This window comes from Protopterus annectens, chromosome 3.part1 (genome assembly GCF_019279795.1).
Source record: "Protopterus annectens isolate FY-2018-M chromosome 3.part1, PAN1.0, whole genome shotgun sequence".
NCBI lineage: Eukaryota > Metazoa > Chordata > Ceratodontiformes > Protopteridae > Protopterus > Protopterus annectens.
In genome coordinates, this window is record NC_056732.1 from 1,412,834,740 (window position 1) to 1,412,857,566 (window position 22,827).

Sequence of the window (22,827 nt, forward strand, 5' to 3'; positions counted from 1 at the left end):
TGATGAAAAGTAGATCCATAGATATATATATATATCTATATCTATCTATATATATATATATATATATATATATATATATATATATATATATATATGGAAACACTTTATAACCTCGAATTACTGAAATGTCGTATGTCAGTATCTCGAGACTATAAAGCCGAATGTTAAAAATAGCGAAAGGTCATAATCACGAACTCGAATATATGTCGAATTCCCTGTTATGACCTTAAGCTGCGTAATGTCTGGGATTGTGTTTTGATGGTGTGCGGTGCCGTGTACCCTGTAGGTGTTATGTCAGGTAAGTGTTTTCTAAGGGTTTTGAGTGGGAGTTAGAGTGTATGTGAGTGTGCTGATGTGTTTGATTTGTGTGTGGGAGACAGAGAATGTGCGTGTGTGAGTTGGCTTTTGTTTTGTGTTTGTGCGATCTGGGAGCTAGTATATATATAAGTAGGGGGGGTGTGGGGGCTGCAGGGGGGCTTGCCCCCTGCTTATGTGTGTATGAGTTGTGTATGTGTGTAGTTTTGTTAGTTTATGTTGTGATGTGGGTGTTTTGGTGTATGTGTGTTATAGTGTGTGCGGTGTTTTCAGTGTTGTGAATTTCTCGTTTTTTTTGTGTCAGTGTTTTGTGGATTCAGTTTTATAGTCTCGAAATACTGAAATTTGATATTTCAGTATTTGAGGTTATAAGTGAATATATATATATATATATATATATATATATATATATATATATATATATATATATATATATATATATATATATATATATATATATATATATATATATATATATATATATATATATATATATATATATATCTACACACACACACATATATATATATATATATATATATATATATATATATATATATATATATATGGGTCTACTTTGAAACATCTAAAACCCATAACATCTAATTTCATAACACTGAAACCAGAACATCTAAAACCCATAACATCAAATTTCATAACATCTAACACTACAAATAACAGGAAAATAACATCCCCTCCACATATAACGATACCAAACTACCAAGCAAACTTTTTACTACGTTTCTGCAGGGGGGCAAGTCCCACTGCACCCCCCCATGTTGGGGGCTCTGCCCCCCGTAAATTAAATATATCAAGTTCAAGATTGCACTATAGTGGGAAAAAGTTAATTTCCTAACCCCACTGTATCAAGCCCCCCTGCAGAAATGTAGTAAAAAGTGTGTTTGGTAGTTTGGTGCCATTATATGTCGTTATATTTGGAGAGGATGTTATTTTCATGTGGTTTGTACTGTTAGATGTTATGAAATTCAATGTTATGGGTTTTAGATGTTTTGGGTTTTAGATGTTCTGGTCTCAATGTTATGAAATTAGATGTTATGGGTTTTAGATGTTTTGAAGGGGACTCAGACATCCCTGATTTTGACTCAAATTTTAGCTCTGGCCCTCTTAATCCCTCCTACAAATTGGTGTTCTTTGGAGAAAAAGTAGTCAATTATACTTATAGCCTTCTTTTACTTCAAAAAATTAATATTAATTAACATTTCCTTGTTCTGACATTGTCAGAAGTTAATAGTTTTAATATTTTAAAAGTGTCCCTGATTGTCCCGGATTATTTCTGGATTTGTCTCTGATTCTGTTGAGATCTGTCCCTGACTGGTTGAGAGTCAGCTGCAAGCAATGGAATTAATAAATTACAAGATTATTTAAATACAATAAAACATATTATAATAATATCAGTATAATAGTCCTATGGATTATGTTCAGTTTAATTAGTCCATGGGTGCAGTCTGGCACCAGTTACTGGTTAACAACAGCATTAATATACCCTGTCATTATTCCTTGCTCTTTAAGGTTTTGCTATGGTAAGTCAGACAGACCTCTCAACTGTCCCTGTTTTGGAGGGATGTTCCTGTTTTGAGACCCAATTTACCCCTGTACATGATGCACCTATTTTTGGAGGTATGTCCCATTTTTCAAGCTAGATTAACCCCATCACACAATTTTCTGAATGCCCCTGATCACATGTGATTTCTGAAGCTCTTTAATACACAAAAAACAAAATTACACGACCAACATACTACTGGCAGCAATAACTCAGAGACAAAATTACACGACCAACATACTACTGGCAGCAATAACTCAGAGACAGAGGACACACATTTTACAACTATCTTTTCTGAAGCAAAAATAAATGACCCTGCACGATAGTTCACTAAAGTCATAGATTTTATACTGTCTCTTTGATAATGTGCTTATATTTTTCCATCATTTTGTCACTTTGCTTTTCAAGCATGTATTTCTGAGTAGTTTTCTCAGATTCCTACTGGAAGTGAGAAGAGTTATGTGCTACTTATTACTCAGATGTTATTCATTTTATGCTAATTAGATGTCCAGATTTTTAGCTGGATGCACCTAATTTAAAAGAGCCTTTATTCCTGTTTTCAATGTATACAGATTAAGAGGTATGATGTCAGAATTTGTATAAGGAGCAGAAAATGAAGAGTACAGTTGTGTGTGGAATTTGTAGCAAAGACTTGGAAATCTGAGTATACACATTCACAACACAAAGTTACAGTTGAAGCAAGTGAATCGTACTAAACCTGATCCAATCTTTATAAGACCATTGTGCTGGATAAATATGGTGTCACAGGTGAGGTTGCCGTGGATTATAGGTGCGTCACACGAATGCAAATAGCTGCAAAGAGAAATATGTAATTATAGATTTCCTGTGAGATTTAACTGTCTACTTCTCATTAAATTTGTGTTATACTTCATAAGTTTAGATTACTTCAGTATCTTACATGTTCTTGGACTATTAATGTTTAAAGATCTTTATTAATTCCCTGTCTTTTTAGAATGATTTATCATATTAATCACGTGAGTTTTCAGACAGATAACAAAAAAGGATGAAAGCAGTAGAAATACAACCAGTGCCACTATGTCAGACTCTTACAGCTGTTTATCAAAGCTAGAAGACCCTGCTGACATAGTAGGTATGCAAAGTTCAATAATCACAATTTCAGCAACATAACAAAGCTATAAATCTATAAATCTGCAGTGTCAGCCACCTCATCATTTGTATAGAAACACACCCACACAAACATGCATGTATGTATACATGCCGATACTCATACTATAAATATATATATATATATATATATATATATATATATATATATATATATATATAATATGTACATATGTATTTGTGAGTACTGCTTTTACTGTACTGTTTTAGGATACTGATAAAAATTGTGCATTATTACAAAATGTGAGCAGCTGATCCTGTCTATTCATAATATCTGTAAACTGACATCTGCATGGGTTAGATAGTATCAGAGAGTGTGTGTGTGTGTGTCTGTATGTGCACGTGAGCACATGCATGTGTGTAATGTTGTCATTTCTTAAAGAAAAACTCTACCTTTGAACAAAAAAGTCTGTTTTTTCACTCTATATTTGTTTTCTGAACTATTTTAACACCTCAAAATCACTCTGATGGCTTCTTAGAGAATTTTAATATGTTTTCTGCAAAATGGCTGCCATTGGCACTTGACATATCAACATGATCTTGTTTTCTTCAGGCCTTTCTCTTTCCCATAATCCATTTTAAGTCTGTTTTCTATGAATCATGATAGACATATGGAAGTAGTGGTGTATTTTCATGCCATTGACATATAATGGGATTAGTGTCAGTCACTTCATTTTATATACCTTCTGTAACAGGACTACTACTTTTATTTCTGAAATGGCCCTCATGTGTGCATGTCTCAGAGCTTGTTTTACAGTATACTAAGGAGTTATACTGCTGCAACCAAAAAAGTAGCTAAACTGCAGGCCTTTATTCAAACTATGTTTTTGTAGTCCAATATGAATTGACAGTCCCCTCCCCCCACACTTTAGTAAGTGTTCATAGTTTACAAGAATTACAAGAAAAATATTTTCTGACCTTTCTCTAAATGTCACAGCCATCTTTGCTACTACTTATAAGTCATCTTAAGATGTAAACTAGTATAAACAACAAACATTTAAAGTCTAAAGTTTAGCATTTCAATACTGTGATTATGCTTATGTCTTCTTTTTCTTTTGGCTGTTCCCATTAGGGGTCACCAGAGCAGAACATCTGTTTCCATTTCTTTTCGTCCTCTGCATCTTGCTCTGTCACACCAACCAGCTGCATGTCCTGTATCACCACATCTATAAACCTTATCTTAGGCCTTCCTGTTTTCCTGTTACCTGGCAGCTTAGCATCCTTCTTCCAATATACCCAGCATCCCTCCTCAGCATATGTGATTATGCTTATGCAAATTTTTCAAAAGAGGTGACAATTGCCTTTGAACAACTGACTGATTCAATTGCTCTGTTTTGCTATTAAAGGCATGGGTACATTGGAAGTAGCTGTGAATCAGTGTAAGTTCTCTAAACTCAGTGGAAAACAATTTTATGCCTCTCTGTCTGTAAAGCAGGTGCTGAGCTGTTGACATCAGCAGGACTACCTGTATAGGCCAAGTTAATTAACACAAAAAAGGCAGCAACAAAGATATTCAAAAAGAAATATAGGCAGAGGCATTCAGACTTGGAAAATTTCACAATAAAAAATAAGATCACAAAGAAGGAATTTAGAACAGAAGATTAGTCAAGTAGACATTAAAAAAATAGAAGCTGAAGTTATGGAATACTGGCAAGTGAAAGATTCAGTGTAGAAAGTCTAACACAGGTCATATCACAGCATGATGGAATAACTAATCCTCAAAGTAAGGAGAAACGAGGAGCAGGAGACATTTGAAGAAGAAATGTAGACATGGGAAAGAAAAAGAGATTTAATATGTCGCAATATTTATGCAAAGGAGAAACCAAAACTAATCAATGCAAAAAGAGCAGCACCAAAGATATATGAAGAGAAATACAGGTAAAGACAATTGGATATGGACAATTTCACAATACAAAAAAAACAAGAAAAAGAGGAAAAGCAGAAAAGAGGATTAGTAAGGAAGAAGTTAAAGAAATAGAATCTTAGGTTATGGATTACCTGCAAAGTGAAGGATTTAGTGTAGAAAAATTAACTCAGATAACAACACAACAGGATAGAGCAATGGGCACCCAAATTAAGGAGAAACCAGTGGAGCAGAAAGTATTTAATCAGTTGACATATGAAGATAATTTGGAGCCTCTCACAGGAAACTAGTACAAAGGTTCAGTTGGTGCTATACAACAAGGGAAAGAACAGGAGACTGTGGTAACTTTGACATAGTCAATACTGGGAGTGATAGGCCAGTGACTTCCCATATCAAAGAGCAACGGATGAGATAGGATGAAACAGAAGAGAATGTGGCACAGGAGGAAGCTCTGGAACTTTCTATAGAATGCTTGCAGGAAATGGCATACAAAGAATGTCCTCTCAGTTTGGAAGAACATGATCTAAGAGAAGAGTGGCCTGATTTAATAGAGAAGGATAGACATATTAACATCAATGAAAGAAATAGACTGCAGAAGGTCAACAAATCCCAAAAAGTTAGAAGTTTGATAAAACAAATGAACACAGTAATTAGAACTGTCCAGAGAGATTCATGCAACTTAACATAAGTAAATAGGATACATTACCATGCAGCCAAATAAATAACAGATACATTTCTACCACAAGAATACAGGGTAGTAAGGGAAAGGACATGGAGAAATCTAATGCCATTATGAAAGTATCGAATAGAGAAAACTATAAAGCAATTCAGACAAGAAGTGTCTCTGTTAGAAGAGTACAGAAGTGGGAACAGATCAACAAAAATACTCAAAGATAGATGTGATAAAAACAATGTGAAGTATTATAACGGATCAGGATTTATCATGCACTATCTCAAAAAATACGCTAAAAATAGCACAGGCAGAAAAACTTAAAAGATACACAGATAAATATAAAGGAAAAGTACAAAATAAGGAATTTATTGATGACTCAAAAAAGTTTTATAGAGAATTAGGAAAGAAGGTAAAAGGAATTGAAAGATCACCAAAAAAGAAGAGATAGATCCATTTTGGAGAAATATTTATGAAGATTCTGTGGAACATACCAAAGATGCTAAATGGATAGAAGTAAAAGAAAGAATAAGAAGTTCAAATATACAGGATATGAAATGGGATGAAGTAACCCAGATTGAAACAAAGTTAAGAAAAGCCACTAACTGTAAAATTCCAGGCCCAGATGCAGTACCTAACTTCTGTCTAAAAGCATTAACATCTTTGCATGAAGATTTAACCATGAGTAAGAACTATTTATATGTGTACCCTGAACAGATACCAGTCTGACTAACAACAGGAAAAACAATGCTCCTGCTTAAGAGTGAACCTGCAAGCTCTTCCTAAAAACTACAGACCAATAACTTGCCTTCCAACGATGTATAAACTATACACTGGAATTGATGCCAACAGACTTTATAGTCATTTAGAAGAAAACTCAATTATGACAATAGAACAAAAGGGTAATAAAAGAAAGTCATATGGAACAGAGGATAATTTGTTGTTAAATAAAGTCATAGTGGAGAACTATAAAAAGGGGAAGAATCTCATTATGGTATGGATAGACTACAAAAAATCATTTGACAGTATCCCACATTCATGGATAAAAGAGTGCTTACAAATGTATAAGATAAACCCTACACTGATAAACCGCATCACAGCGACCATGGAACAGTGGCAAACCATTATGCAGTTAAGTTATGATAAAGGACAAATTATTAGGGGGATATTCCAGGCTGACTCTCTGTCATCACTTGTCTTTTGCCTTGCCCTTAACCCATTAAGCTGCCTGCTTAACAGTTTAGGTCATGGCTATAATTTGGCTCCCAGAAAGCAACAGTGTAAAGACTTCTCATTTTCTCTTTGTTAATGATTTAAAACTGTATAGCTCATCAGATGAGGAAATGAAAGCACAACTGCAAGTAGTCAAAATTTTTTCAGATAATATGACAATGTCATTTGGTCTTGATAAATGTGCAAAAGCAACCTTTAAAGCAGGAACGCTGCAGACTATAAGAAACCATCAGTTTGGGAGAGGAATGTGATATAAAACAACTTGATCAAGAGGGAGTGTATACATATTTGGGAACTGATGAAGGAACAACAATAAAATGTAAACAAATGTGAATAAAACTCACTAAGGAATATTTTAGAAGACTTAAATTAATCCTGAAAACAGCGCTGACATCTAGGAACAAAGTTCAAGTTATAAACCAACTTGCTCTTCCTGTCCTAACTTATAGTTTTGAAGTGATTGACTGTTCTCAAAAGGTGTTGGATAGATTAGTTAGGAAACAAGAAGGATGCTTCATGCTCATCAAATAATTTATAAAAATCAGTGCATACCAAGTTTATATATTCCCCATTCCAAAGGAGGTATGGGCCTCCTTGAAATTGATTACACATATAAATCTGCAATTGTGGGATTGCATACATGTCTGCTGACCTCACAAGACCCAAACATAGTGAAAGTTTTGAAACATGAGAATAAATCTAAGATGCCTTCCCTGTTAGTCTAGCATAAGCATATTGTTGTTAAGCGGGAATGGAAATTAAACCAGAAAGATAAAAATCAGGCAGCAAATGAATGTGCCAGAAAATACAAAAGAAAGAGTATAAGATGAAGGATCAGATGACAAGGCAAGAAATGTGGAAAATGTATAAATACAACTGCAAGTATAGAAAACTCCTGGAACAACCTCATGTTGATCGGGATGGAACACAGGAATGGTTAAGGAGAGGTGAATTCAAACCAAAAGATGAAAGGTTAATATTGGCTGCCAAAGATAGTGGACTATGTGCATGTTGGTTTACAAAGTCCATTGAACATGTAGGAGAAACAGACAAATGTAGGTTTTGTAAAATAGAATTAGAAACAGTTGCAAACCTTGTCGCTCATTATGACATACCAATGGCAGAAGGACTATATACTGAAAGGCATAATAATGTGGCAAGACTGTTGCACTGGGGATTGTGCAAACATTAAAATATGGAAGTAGCTGAAAAAACACTGGAAACATAAGCTACAAAGCATCATAGAAAATGATGAAGTCTACATCACATAGGATCATCTACTATCAACAGTTCAAAAGATAGGTTCATAGGTTCATAGGTTCATACTAGGCTATCTGCCCTGGGGCATTTACAAACCTAGCCCGAGTGTGTTTGGCTTTTGCCACCCTTACTTAGAATTGAGTTTGCTATGCCCTTTTTAAGGTTAGTTAACTGAGCCTCTGTCTACCAGAGACACAGAAGTAATCCCCAGGGTTAATCTACGATCTCCCATCCACTCATCAAGATTCCTCTTGAAGAGAGTCAGTGAGGTGCTCTGCCTAACATGGATCGGTATTCTATTCCAAAATGAAGGGAGCCTCTGTGTTATGAATCTGTCCCTCCAGCACATTCTATTTAGCTCTGTGCTGAGGTTCAAATCCCTCGAGCGCGTGGTTCTAAGGGATTTGTATTTTCTGAGGTGGAGCAAGTTCATTAATTCTGGGTTGGACATAGCTTTGTATGTCAGGCATAGATCGCCTCGAAGTAGGCGCTATGCAACTGAGTAAAGCTGGAGTTTCTTCAACCTGGCAGCATATGGCATCTGCTTGAGTCCCTTGATCCTCTTTGCGAGGTACTTTTGGGGTCTTTCCAGCTGCTGCAGGTGGCGGGTAAGATACATCCCAAAAGGGGCATTGTATTCTATGATGGGCCTGATGAGGGATGAATAGAGGGGCACTATTACCTCCCCTGATCTGGATGTGAATCCTTTTGTGATAAGGTGGGCTATGTAGAAGGTCTTTCTAACCACTTTGGCAACATGGTTGTCAAAGGAGAGATTGCTATCAACTTGGGTCCCCAGATCCCTAATTACTTCTTCTGTATTTAATGGGTTTCCACCTATATGGTAGTTTGTGGGCACTTTATTTTTGCCAAAGGGTATGACTATACACTTCTTGGCATTCAGCATTAGGCATGGCTCTGGCACCAGTTATCCGTGTCTGTGAGACCTTTTTGAAGGATGTTCGTGTCATCTGGAGAGTCAATAATGGCTCCTAGCTTGCAGTCATCCGCAAACTTAGCCAGCCATAGTCCTCTCTTACTGGCCTGTACCTCGGAAAAGTAAATGCCGAACAAGAGAGGTCCCAGGACCAAGCCCTGTGGGACACCACTTGTGACCAGTTTCGAGTCAGACATGACTCCGGCAATTCTGACTTTGTGGGTTCTGTCTTTGAGCCAGTTAGCCACCCATCTTGTGACATAGGGGTTTATGTTTAAGCTAGATAGCTTATCTATGATTCCTGAGTGGGGTATTGTTTGGACTACCTTCCCTTCATCTATGGCCTTGGTGACTGTTTCGAAGAAGTCAACCAGGTTCAAGAGGCAGGATCTGCCCTTGACAAAGCCGAACTGAGTAGTATCCATTGTCTGTAGGTCCCCAGTGTCTTTGTTTATGAGTTCCATGATGATCTCTCTGCAGATCAGGCTAGTTAGGCTTATGGGGCGATAGTTACCAGGGTCTGTTGAGGCACCACCTTTGTGGAGCAGGACCACTGTTGCTGTACACCATTCTTTGGGTACATATCCCATAGTGAGGCTGAGATTGTACAGCATTTTTACGTGTGGGTTTAGTTCTTCTTGGAGTTCATGTAGGATGCAACCCGGGACACCGTCTGGTCCCATTGAGGCAGTGTTTTTTTGTCTTGGATAGGGCAGCCTTCACCTGGACATCTGAGATGTTTGGGAGGCTGCACTCTACTGGGATAGATATTTGCTCCTTAGGGGGGGAAGGGGGGGGAGTTTGCACTGAACCTGTCTGCCAGGATGTTGGCAATGTCAGTGGGTTCAGTGTATTTTTTGTCATTTAGAATCAACTCTGAACATACCTGGGAGTTGCATCCCAGATTCCTAACATAGCTAAAGAAGGCCTTCTGATTGTCTTTTGTGTCCTGTGCAATTTTTCTTTCGAAACTAGCCTTGGAGGATTTTATGAGGGATCGTAATTTTTTGCTAGTACTGATCAGAGATGCCTTCCCTTTTAGGGATTTTGCTGTATCATGTAGTAGCTTCCTCCTTCTGTTGTACAACTTATTTATGGCTGGGGTCCACCAGACTGGATGCCTGCCTTTGGACGCTTGGATCTTGGTTTTGTTTGGGATAGCATGGTCCATGCACTCCTGGAGATGTCCATAGAATGCGTTTACATAGGATTCCGTGGTTTGGGCCATAGTTTCCACCAATCCTGGGGCCTTGAAGGTTTCCACTTCGGATTTGAGAAGTGGGAAGTTCGCTTTTGAGAAGTTCTTCACTGTGGTTTTCTGGGTTGGGGGTGGGTTCGGGATTTGGATATCCAGTGAAATTAATTTATGATCTGATCTTACCAATGAGGGGAGTACCTCTGGTGTGGAGCATAGGGTCCCCATGTTGGTGATGATCAGGTCCAGTATGTTTTCCCCTCTTGTGGGAATTTTGACCAGTTGTTCCATAGCATTTGAGTTTATGAATTCCAGGAACCTTTGGGCAAGGGTGTTGGGGCTTGAGTAATGCTCCCAGTCAATGTTAGGGTAGTTGAAATCACCCAATATAATGGTGTTTTTAGAGATCTTCAATGTTCTCCAGTGTTTTCAGGAAAGCCGAGTGGGATTTCTGATTCTGAGACGGTGGTCTGTAGCATGCTATAAACTGAAATGGAGTTTTGCCCACTGTTAGTTGCACATGGATGGTTTCTGATGCTTTGTGCAATGCTACTAACCTGGCGGTGTGGGTATCCTTGTTAAATATAGATACTCCCCCTCCTTTTGTGATTCGGTCCGGGTTTTGGGGCCGAAAAGCATGGTATGAGGTATAACCTGGTAGTGCTGGGGTGCTCTCTGGAGCCTTGAACCAGGTTTCTGTCACTGCACAGATATTGATGTTCTCCATACTGAGGACAGATTTGAGTGCGTGCATTTTGAGGTTTAGACTTCTGGCGTTTAGCAGCATTACCCTTAGTTTCTTGTTCTTAGTGTTTTCTAAGGAGGTGGTTTTGACTTTTGAGCCTTGCCTAAAAAAGGCACTATAGGGGTGGCAAGAGCCTTTGCCAGTATCCAAAAGCCCAGGGGAGACAGGTGCAAGCCATCCCTTGCGAAGCAACATGGCTTGTCAAGCATGTCATTCCAGGCTGACAGACACTGGATCCCCTTTGAATGACACCAAAATTTTAGCCAATTATTAAAATCGATTATTTTGTCTTTATATTGTGGCATCATTCTAGGTGAGGGTAGGATGCTGCTCAAGGTCAGAGTCATACCGGCCTGGGCCACATGATCGGAGAGCTCCTTTATGTCTCTTTTCATGTAGTCGAGGGAGGTACGTCTCAGGTCGTTCACACCAGCGTGTACTATGACCAAGTCATACTTGTACTTGCTTTGGAGTGACCTGAGTGCTTGCATAATGTGGCGGATCCTAGCGCCCAACAGGCAGCTCACTGTGACCTTCTCTTTGTTCAGCCTGGTGAGCGGAACGTCAGTGTGCTTGACTATAGAATCACCTATTACGAGTGTGTCAGGTGTGTTGTTCTGCCTTAAGGGCTGTGACTGTTTGGCACTCTGACTTTGCGGGCTATGCGTTGCTCGTGTTTTGTTGTGCGATAGCATTTGCTTGGATGTTTGCTTTGGAGCTCTCTGCTGTTTAGGTAGATTTTTGATTAGAGCCTCCGAATATGTTTTTGTGTGCTTGTGTGGTTAGATTGCTGTTGTGGTAGGACTATGTGAGACTGGATTAGTGCTGTGTGATGTTACCTTCTCCTCTGGTCTGGTTTCACCAGTTTTGAGGTGAGAGAGTTTGGCCTCCAGTTTGGCAATATGGTTACATCTCTCACATATGTTTGATCCTGTTTGGAGGAGGAGAGGGTTGTCAGTGTACATGAGACAGTTGTAACATTGCCTCAAGATTCCCAGATTCACCAGCTGGACTGTAGAGGACACCATTAACTGACCTTTGGACATGCTAGAGTAGTATAGGGGACTCTTTTATCACACAGTTAAAAGGACCAATAGGGGATGAGGTAGTCTTAGATGGTATATGAGGATGTAGTGCTTTTAGTATATTAGTGCTAAAATGCAAGATTGCTTATTTGGGCGAGTATAGGGTCTTAGATTGAGAATAGGATGCTTACTTTGAGAATTAGAGCAGTTCCAAGGGAAAGAGCAGACTCAGTGGAGCCGGAAAAAGTTTAAACCCGAATTGGCGGCGCTGCCCGATGCTGCGCTATGCGCACAATCGCGCAAAACCGCTCAAAAGTGGATTTATATGCAGGGAACTTCAAAGAGCTAGAAATGGTCCAAAATGACCAATTACTACTAGATTCTTGTGCTGAGGTCACTCCTTCATGGACCGATAGGCTGCTCAAGGCTCCCCACTCCCACTGGTGAGCAAAGAAACTTCCTTCTATCCAAGTAAGGTAATGGGCAACACAGGAACTATCCCAAAGTCCAGAATACAGCAAAGCCTGTATAAGGGACTATTCTAGCCAAGGAAAGGTGGGAAACAAGGATTTTTTTTTTTTTTTCAAGAAAACAACAGGAAAATGCAGGAAAATAACAGTATATTAAATGCACAGGCTAGTGCCCTTGAGTGGGCAGCCTCAACAGTTAATTTAAGCAAACAAACTTGTAATTTAAGTGCAGGTAATAAAAAAAACGCTAAATACAGTTAAATTAGCAGTTTAACTTCGTTTTCAGCAAGAAAGGAAGGTCGCACAGGTAGAAACAGCAAAAATATACTTATATCTTGAAAGTAGTCACTTTTTTCGATTCTCTGCTGCTAGCACCAATCTGCAGGACCACGAGGAGCTGTTGCTGAGTAGTATAAGTGAAAAAAAAAACGCTCACAGGCGGATTTTTATGCAGGGAACTTCAAAGAGCTAGAAATGGTCCAAAACGACCAATTACTACTAGATTCTTGTGCTGAGGTCACTCCTTCAGGGACAGATAGGCTGCTCAAGGCTCCCCACTCCCACTGGTGAGCAAAGAAACTTCCTTCTATCCAAGTAAGGTAATGGACAACACAGGAACTATCCCAAAGTCCAGAATACAGCAAAGCCTGTATAGGGGACTATTCTAGCCAAGGAAAGGCGGGAAACAAGGATATTTTTTTGTTTTTTTTCAAGAAAACAACAGGAAAATGCAGGAAAACAACAGTATATTAAATAGATGTGAGAAAACCACATATAGTGGTCCATGAAAAGTAAACAAAAGTAGCATTGATCACTGAAATCACTACTCCTAGTGACTACAGTGTCTTGCGTACAGAGAGATACAAAGTCATAAAATATCAGGATTTACAGGTAGGAACGAGAGCGATGTGGAAGAAAGATATCCTGACAGTTCCAATAGTATTAGGACCAACGGGTCTTATAAAAAAGAATCTACAATCATATATAGATATGTTACCGATACGTGTAACTCCATATGAATTCATAAGGAGTCATTACTGGGCAAGTTGCGGGTGCTGCGAAGAGCACTTCTGGCTGACATCAAAGACTGAAACAATACTAATTTCATGAACTTTTATCATATTTTCATTTAGGAATGGGGTCCATTCCTGTCATGGTATTAGAAACCCAAAAGATGTGGAGAAATTAAAAAATAGGTAGCACTAAATACTATGCACACAAAAGATATCATCAGAACTCCAGTGAAATTTTGCAGAACTAGTAATATAGTAAAAACAATGACCAGGCTTCAATAACAACTGAATGATGACGCACGACTGCAAGATAAAAATCTTGCTGTCAAAAGATAGACAATGACTCACTTGTGTGATGTGGCATTTGTAAACATGCACACAAAACAAGGTCAATAATACCCTGATGACAACCCCATTTTTAGCTAGACAGGGTTGTGATATGCACAGGCAAGCAAACAAGATGATGAACACATATCAGTGGCACACACAACCTCTGCAGATGGGCCCTGGGCTGTTTGCAAGCCACACTTTTTCCTCAAAGGTTCATGCATAAATACAAATGGTCTGCAAATGCCCATAGCATGGTCTTTAGTGTAGAGTTTAACCTCTCCGCAAGACCATTAGTCTGGGAGTGGTAGGGGGTGGTCTTTAGGTGCTTCACCTCACAATGCTCCCACAGACAAGTCAGATGGTCTGACATGAAAATGGCACCTCTGTCAGTCAATATTTCTCTTGAGAAACCTACTCAGCTGAAAATCTCTAACAAAACATTTGCCACCTTCTCTGCCTCAATGGAGAACAGAGCCACCATCTCAGGGTATCTAGCAGCATACTCTACTACCGCCAAGATATACCTCTTCCCTATGGAACTTGGGATACTCAGAGGCCACACAATATCCATAGCTACCCTCTGAAATGGCTCCTCAATCACAGGCAAAGGCATCAAAGGAGCTTTCACTTTGTTTCCTGCCTTACCTCCTTTTTGGCACTGCTTACAGGTCCTGCAGTACCCTGTTACATCCCTTGCAATCCCAGGCCAATAAAAGTTCTGCATAATACATCTCTTGGTACACTTTATGCCCATATGACCTGCAAAAGAATGTCATGGGCTATGGCTAGAAGTACCAGATGGTAGGCTCTGGGCACTACCAACTGCTGTATTACCTCACCCTCTAGCCTCCCCCAGGGGTCAATTCTCTATACAGTAACCCTTTGTTCCAGTATACAGACTAATGAACTACTAGTGGTACAGAAGCTACAGCAGCAGACAGACTTATCCTGTGTTCTTCTTCCTTATCTATATGGAACAAAAATGTTTTCAAAAAGACTGCCCCCTGGTGTCAGAGCCAGTTCATTGATTACAGATTTATCACTAAATAAATTTCACTTTAATCCCTAACTTCCCTTCAATCTTTTATCTGATTGCTAGTTCTAATCATTTTATCAGTGTGAGTCCCACAGCTGTACCCTTGCACTGCTAATCTTCTCTGTACACCGTGTACCTCTCCTTGTGGAAGTCCATATCATACGCTTGCACATCTACAAATTAAATCTTAGCACTAACCCATAAAAATCATAACAGATAGTTGATAAGAGTTCACTTTTTTATTTTTCGTAACAGCAAATCTTCAAGTACTTGATTTCCTACAGTTACTGATAAGGAGCTTTGCACAGAGTTAGTTATTTAATAACGTGGGCAAGACTGCTTTTCAGTTTATAGCATCCTACAGACCACCCTCTCAAAGTCAGGAATCCCACTCGGCTTTCCTGAAAACATTGGAGAACATGAAGATCTCTCCAAACACCATTATATTGGGCGACTTCAACTACCCAAACATAGACTGGGAGCATTACTCAAGCCCCAGCACCTTAGCCCAAAGGTTCCTGGAATTTATAAACTCAAATGCTATGGAACAACTAGTCACCACTCCCACAAGAGGGGAAAACATACTAGACCTGATCATTACCAACATGGGGACTCTATGCTCCATACCAGAAGTATATCCCTCATTGGTAAGATCAGACCATAAATTAATTTCACTGGATATCCACATCCCGACCCACCCCCAGCCCAGAAAACCACAGTGAAAAACTTCTCAAAAGCGAACTTCACACTTCTCAAAACTGAAGTGGAATCCTTCAAGGCCCCAGAACCAGTGGAAACTACAGCCCAAACTGCAGAATCCTATATAAACGCATTCTACGGACATCTCCAGGAATGCATGGATCATGCTATCCCAAACAAAATCAAGACCCAATCATCCAAAGGCAGGCGTCCAGTCTGGTGGACCCCTGCCATAAATAAACTGTACAACAGAAGGAGGAAGCTACTACATGATAGAGCAAAATCCCTAAAAGGGAAGGCATCTCTGATCAGTACTAGCAAAAAATTACGATCCCTCATAAAATCCTCCAAGGCCAGCTTCGAGAGAAAAATTGCACAGGACACTAAAGACAATCATAAGGCTTTTTCAGTTATGTTAGGAACCTGGGATGCAACTCCCAGACTTGTTCTGAGTTGATTCTAAGCGACAAAAAATACACTGAACCCACAGACATCGCCAAATTCTGGCAGACAGGTTCAGTGCAAACCCCCCCCCCCCACAAAAGAGCAAGTATCTATCCCGGCAGAGTGCAGCCTCCCAAACATCTTTGATGCTCAGGTGAAGGCCGCCCTCTCCAAAGCAAAAAACACTGCTTCCATGGGACCAGATGGCGTCCCGGGTTGCGTCCTACATGAACTCCAAGAAGAACTAATCCCTCAAGTAAAACTGCTGTACAGTCTCAGCCTCACTACAGGATATGTGCCCAAAGAATGGCGTACAGCAACAGTGGTCCCACTCCACAAAGGTGGCGCCTCTGCAGACCCTGGAAACTATCACCCCATAAGCCTGACTAGCCTAGTCTGCAAGGTTATGGGGAGGATCATCATGGAACTCATAAACAAAGACATTGGGGACCTACAGACACTAGATCCTACCCAATTTGGCTTCGTCAAGGGCAGATCCTGCCTTTTGAACCTGGTCGACTTCTTCAAAACAGTCACCAAGGCCATAGATGAAGGGAAGGTAGTCCACACAGCCTATCTGGACCTCGCAAAGGCATTTGACACAATACCCCACTCGGGCATCATAGATAAGCTATCCAGCCTAAATATAAACCCCTATGTCACAAGATGGGTCGCAAACTGGCTTAAAGACAGAACCCACAGAGTCAGAGTTGCTGGGGCCATGTCAGACTTGAAACCGGTGACAAGTGGCATCCCACAAGGTTCTGTCCTGGGACCGCTCTTGTTCGGTATTTACTTTTCTGAGGTACAGGCCAACGTGGGAGGACTATGGCTCACCAAGTTCGCAGATGACTGCAAACTGGGTGCCATAATCGACTCTCCAGCTGACACAAACATCCTTCAAAAAGGTCTCGCAGAGACGGATAACTGGTGCCAGAGCCATGGTCTAAAGCTAAATGCCAAAAAGTGTATAGTCATACCCTTTGGCAAAAACAATGTGCCCACAAATTACCACATAGGTGGTAACCCATTAAGTACAGAGAAAGTAATTAGGGATCTGGGGACCCAAGTTGATAGCAATCTCTCCTTTGACAACCACATTGCCAAAGTGGTTAGAAAGACCTTCTACATAGCCCACCTCATCATGAAAGGATTCACATCTAGATTAAGAGAGGTAATCGTGCCCCTTTTATTCATCCCTCATCAGGCCCATCATAGAATACAATGCCCCTTTGGGATGTACCTTACCCGACACCTGCAGCAATTAGAAAGACCCCAAAAGTACCTCACCAGGAGGATCAAGGGACTCAAACAGATGCCATATGCTGCTCGGTTAAAAAAACTCCAGCTCTACTCAGTTGCATACCGCCTACTTTGAGGCGATCTATGCCTGACATATAAAGCTATGTCCAACCCAGAATTAATGGACATGCTCCACCTCAGTAAATCTAAATCCCTTAGAGCCACGCGCTCGAGGGACTTGAACCTCAGCACAGAAATAAATAGAACATGCTGGAGGGACAGATTCATAACCCAGAGGCTCCCTTCGCTCTGGAATAGAATTCCAATTCATGTTAGGCAGAGCACCTCACTGACTCTCTTCAAGAAGAATCTTGATGAGTGGATGGGGGATCGTAGGTTTGTCCCGGGGATTACTTCCGTGTCACTATTAGACAGAGGCACAGTAAACTAAACTTTAAAAAGGGCACAGTATACTCAAATCAAGGGGTGGCGTAAGCCAAACACAATCGGGCTAGGCTTATAAATGCCCCAGGGCAAATAGCCTAGTATGAACCTATGAACCTATGAACGTGTGTACCTTAAACAGGTCCGACTTAATGAGGAAAATATCAGTAAATCTACAAAGTATAACATAAAGGGGGCAATTCAGAAAGACTTACCATAATGTGGAAGCCTTATCAGAAGTCTTCTGCATTGTGGAAGCCTTTCTAATTTGTGGACTGCTCTATTCCTACAGATTTCCCCTTGCAAGGAATGTAGCATGGAGAACAGACTCACTGGGGAAAGTGCATGGTAATGTGAAAGTATGAGGTCACTGGCTAATGGTAATAAGCCATGTGGTCTCCCTTGAAATTGTTTGCTGCTCCCAATTTACTTGCCTGAATGATCGACGGATTCACTTAGATGAGTACAATTTTACTCTGGGAGGAAAAAGTGAAGGTCATCAAAAGACAGCATTCACCAGTTCACTCCTGATGCAGTACATGCCAAGTGCAGGCCAGCCATGGGATGTGGGCATCGATGTGTTTATATGTGTGCGTTCAGATGTGTGTGAGTATCTGTAGTGGCGTTAATAAGGCTGTGTGAATTTGTGTGTGTGTGTGTGTGTGTGTGTGTGTGTGTGTGTGTGTGTGTGTGTGTGTGTGTGTGTGTGTGTGTGTCTACCTGGGTGGCCACTCTACAGGGTTAGGTAGTGGACGCTGGTTCTGTATGTTTGTGGGTGTTGGAGCTTCCATGTAGGTGTGTGGATGTGTGGGTGAGTTTTTCTGTGGGTGAGAGAGTGTGGGGAGGCTTTCTTTTTGTTGATGAATGGATGTGTACATGCATGTTTGTATGTGAATGTGTGTGTATATAAAGGTGTCTGAATGTGTGCATATGTGCGTAGGGTATGCCTTAACTAACATGCATAGACTGCTAGGCAGGACACGAGTATGGTCAGGCCTTATAGACAAGTACTTGGTTCAGAGAAATGGTAATGAACTGCTAAGGAGATGTGGCTTTATTATGTTACAGAATCAGAATTCCTTTATGTCTTGGTAATTAACCAACCTGTATCTTTGAATCCTAGGGTAAATCTCAGGGCAAAATCACAGTCCTGTGCTTAAATCATAGCAGTTGAGAGGTATGGTCTAAATAAACCACATTTACTGAGCTCCTCCTATTTTTTTCCCTTGGCTGTTAACTGGCTTTCAAAAAAACAGACTCTAGGTGTCAGAATCTTGCAGTTATTTCTTAAAACCTAGCTAACTCTTTCTCAAATGTGTCACTACTTTCTTTACAAACTAATTATTACATTTTTTTCTGCTAATAGACTACATCCTCCAGCTTTGACCATGAGCATGACAGGTGGAAGAAAGGCATCAGAGAAGGGATCCCATAGATCAAACAGATTTCACGTGTAGCAGTACAGAGTGAAATACAGCAGAGTGAATTAGATAACTACTTCTTTTCTGTTGACAATCTCCAGAGGAAGAAACCGTGAAAGCACAAATGTAGTAGGAGTAGGTGACAGGCCAATGTTTCATATTATTTATTTATTTGTTTATTTTTCAGAAAGACTTCTAAGTAAAGTTAATGTGCAGAATGTCTTCATTACAGGATATTACACAGTGGATCACAGATAATCATTTTCGCAGAAATATGAGTGGTAACAGTTTAGAGTTAGCAAGACATCTATGTGTATACTGGTTATATTTTCAGTTTGATACACTGTAAAACATCAAGGTCTACCAAACAACAGAAATAAACTTTTTGTAAGTACAAGGTAGAAAGTAAAACAAACATTAGACTTCAATGGAGTCTTCCCTACTAATATCCCTCAGGTAGTGAGCAAGTCAAGAAGAGCCACAGAAAAAAATGGCGAAGTCAAATTATGTAAGCTGTGAGTAGGGAAGTGGGCGTATTTTGAGATGTTGGCATTTGTTATTTATTCTAGACTTTCCAAAAAAAAAAAAAGATGACTGGTGAAATTCTAAATGAAAGCTTCCATATGATGGCAACCATAACAGAAGAATTAGACGTTGTACAAACATCTCCATGCAGAGAGACTTCTTGTAATTTGTGAGGAGCACTCTAGAAGTAATTGATAAAAAAAGCCAGAGATGTAAGAGAAGTACAGTGCTAACAATTTACACAAGAGGCAATGTTGCAGATTTGTTTACTTAGTTTTTGGTAATAGGGTAAATGTAAATAGGCACATGATCTCTAAATACAATGGAGATATTCACATTGCATACCATAAAGTCAGGCTGCCAGAATTAAATCACTGTCTCTAGGAAGTACTGTGTTGGCACATTGCTTTAACCAGCTGCTACATCACCAGTGCAGATTACCATATCATCTATGGATATGTGGGAAATAAGGCAGTGAAATCCATCTTATTTCATATGCTAACCCAACTAGAAAAATACAACTTTTATTTTTGAAACAGATGAAATACAAAGGAAAAGAAAACAAAAAGTATGTTGACCAGAATAACTCTACACTTCTTCTCTCAGGAATAAGGGACAAAGAAAACAATAAAGGGGGAATGTCCAAAATCAGAGAAGATTTTTAAATATTACTCTAATTCATACAGAAAGCTAATAGAATAGCAGGTTTTGCATCAACTTGCATTTTCTGACCAGTAAGATGAAACTCTTAATGGTTAATAATATTGACTGATTTTAATCCTCGGTCATTTACTAAAAAAAAAAAAAAAAAACAAATAATAATAATAATATTATGAAGGAAAGTACAAAAATATGATGCAAAATCAGGGATGTTCTGAAAAATCAGGCACAGCTGAAAGGTATACTGAGCAGTTAAACTGGAAAGGAAGTCAGAGAATTTAAAAATGGGAAGAACAAAAAGACTGAAAACAGTTAAATATGTAAGCAGAGGAGACAGGAGGAAACGATCCCACGGGGAACTTCTGAAGGTATAAAATCTAGATAAGAATAACTGTGAGGGTGGCAATGGGAATTGCTTCAGGGTTACCAAAGGAAGAAGGACATGCAGGGAGCACGGTAAAGAAAAAGCAGTAACACTAAGCAAATCATCTGTTGAGCAAGGATGAAAAGAAGATGGGAAAAGGCAGAAAACAAGGACTGCGATACAAGACAGGTGGACATAAATTCATTATTAGATAGGAGACTCCTTAAGATGGACAAGAGAGTGTGGTTACTTGGAATACATCTAAAGTAGCTACAAGACCCATGACAGGAGTAAGAACAGCTGCTCAGCAGGATTCACATTCGATTCCAAAAGCTCAGAACATTGTTGGCTTATTCTCTGCAAGAGACACTTGGGTTCATGTTATGTCACTTAGGTTCATAGATGATTATGGGCTAATGGGACAAGAGCCTTTACAAGCCTAGCCAATAATTTTATTTATTTTATTTTATTTTACATTTGTTAACCGGGCTAGTCTAGCTGGATATATTTCCATTTTCAGTAGAGGCCCGGGGAGAAAAGCTCCAAACAGATATAGAAAGTATGAAATATTGTTACATGGTAAATAAAGGATTAATAAAAAAGAGAAACATACAAGTAATTATTACATACTAAAGATATTAACACTTGAGAAAAGCAACAGTAAAAATATTTACACTTAAGAAAGCAAAAACAAATGTAGCACAGTAAGAATCATGTGTAAGTATTCACATCAGGAGGAAAGATTTCGGCAGTAAGTTAATTAGAGTTTAAACATTGTCAATCTTACTTACATGACTAAGCATTAAAATGTTTGGAAGTTTGGTTGGAATAGGAAGAAACAGAAGTGAAGAGGGTGGTTAGTCAGGGTTACTACAAGGGCATAACCAGTGCATTTGGAGATGTTTTTTAAGTTTTTGTTTAAAGAGTGGCAAGGATGTGATTAGAGTTAGTTCACCGGGTAACAGGTTCCAGTTTTTTCCTGCTGCGTTAGTAAACAGAGAGTCACCAGCCATATTATTAGACTTTGTTATGCTAGCGAGGAGTTTGCTAGAAGAACGTAGGGAATTCAGATTTTTATAGGGGATTAAGAGCTTGGAGAATATAGGGGTGTTATTGGGTTGGTACAAAATCTTGTGGGCAATTGTGAGTTGGGGTATTATCAGTTGGTTTTGGAATTCCAGCCAGTCTAGTTGCCTAAGATTAAAACAGTGGTGGGTTCTAAAGGGATTGCCAGTAGCAAATCTGGCAGTGTTATTATAGGAAGTTGCTAGTTTGTTAAGGTTAGTTTTCTTTAGGTTGGTAAAAATAGGTGAAGCGTACCGAAGAGTCGAGATTAGATGGGAGTGAGCAATCTTGGTTCTGGCTGCTGGGGTTAGGAAAGGTTTTATTCTATATAAGGAGCCTATTTTCTGTTGACTGTTTTAATTGTGTTATTTATATGGTAATCAAATGTAAGGTTATTGTCAATGGATATTCCTACAGTTTAGTGATAGAGTCTGGGAAAATAATAGTGCCATTATTTGAAGAGATTGAGAAATCTATGGGGGAGGACTTGGTAGTGGGGGTAAAGAGAAGGAGTTTTGTTTTTTTGGCATTAAGAAGGAGGCAGCATTTTGTAAACCATGTTTCTACAGTGTTGAAAACATTTTGAGTAAGAGAATATAGTTCAGATGGAGAGGTTGCTGAGCATATTAGTGTGGAATCATCTGCATATTGAATGCAGGTGGCTTGAGGAATTGCTACATGGAGATCATTGATAAATAATGAGAAAAGAAGTGGTCCAAGAATGGAGCCCTGAGGGACTCCTATGGTGACTGGCAAAAAGGATGAAATTTGATTTTCCCAAAGAACTGCTTGTTGCCTGTTGCTGAGGTAGGATCTGAATCATTTAACAGCATGAAAGTCAAAGGAGAGAGATTCAAGAATATTGATTAAGAGGTTGTGGTTTACCATGTCGAAAGCTTTAGAGAGGTCAATAAAGAGTGCAGATGAGAGGATGTTTTTATTATGGTTTCTATTGATGGTATCTGTAAAGGATAGAAGGGCAGTAGTGGTACTATGTGATGGCCTAAAGCCATGTTAACAGTTTGCTATTATGTTATGTTGAGAAAGATGATGTAAAAGTTGTTGGTGAATGCATTTTTCCATAATTTTTGCTAAGGGCGATAAGAGAGCAATTGGCCAATAGTTAGAGTAGTCATTTGAGTTCCCACCTTTATGTAAGGGGA

The 22,827-nt window shown here is 39.4% G+C and overlaps 1 protein-coding gene across 2 annotated transcripts in view; it reads right to left on the reverse strand.

Annotated features, from left to right (window-relative positions):
- The window catches only part of NRBP2 (nuclear receptor binding protein 2), a 1,106,111-nt gene that overhangs the window by 438,872 nt on the left and 644,412 nt on the right, over positions 1 to 22,827 (reverse strand). For both annotated transcript variants that reach the window (XM_044067493.1, XM_044067492.1), the window contains exon 6: positions 2,595 to 2,689. In XM_044067493.1, coding sequence (XP_043923428.1) covers positions 2,595 to 2,689 — 95 coding nt within the window. The remainder of the gene's footprint in view (positions 1 to 2,594; positions 2,690 to 22,827) is intronic.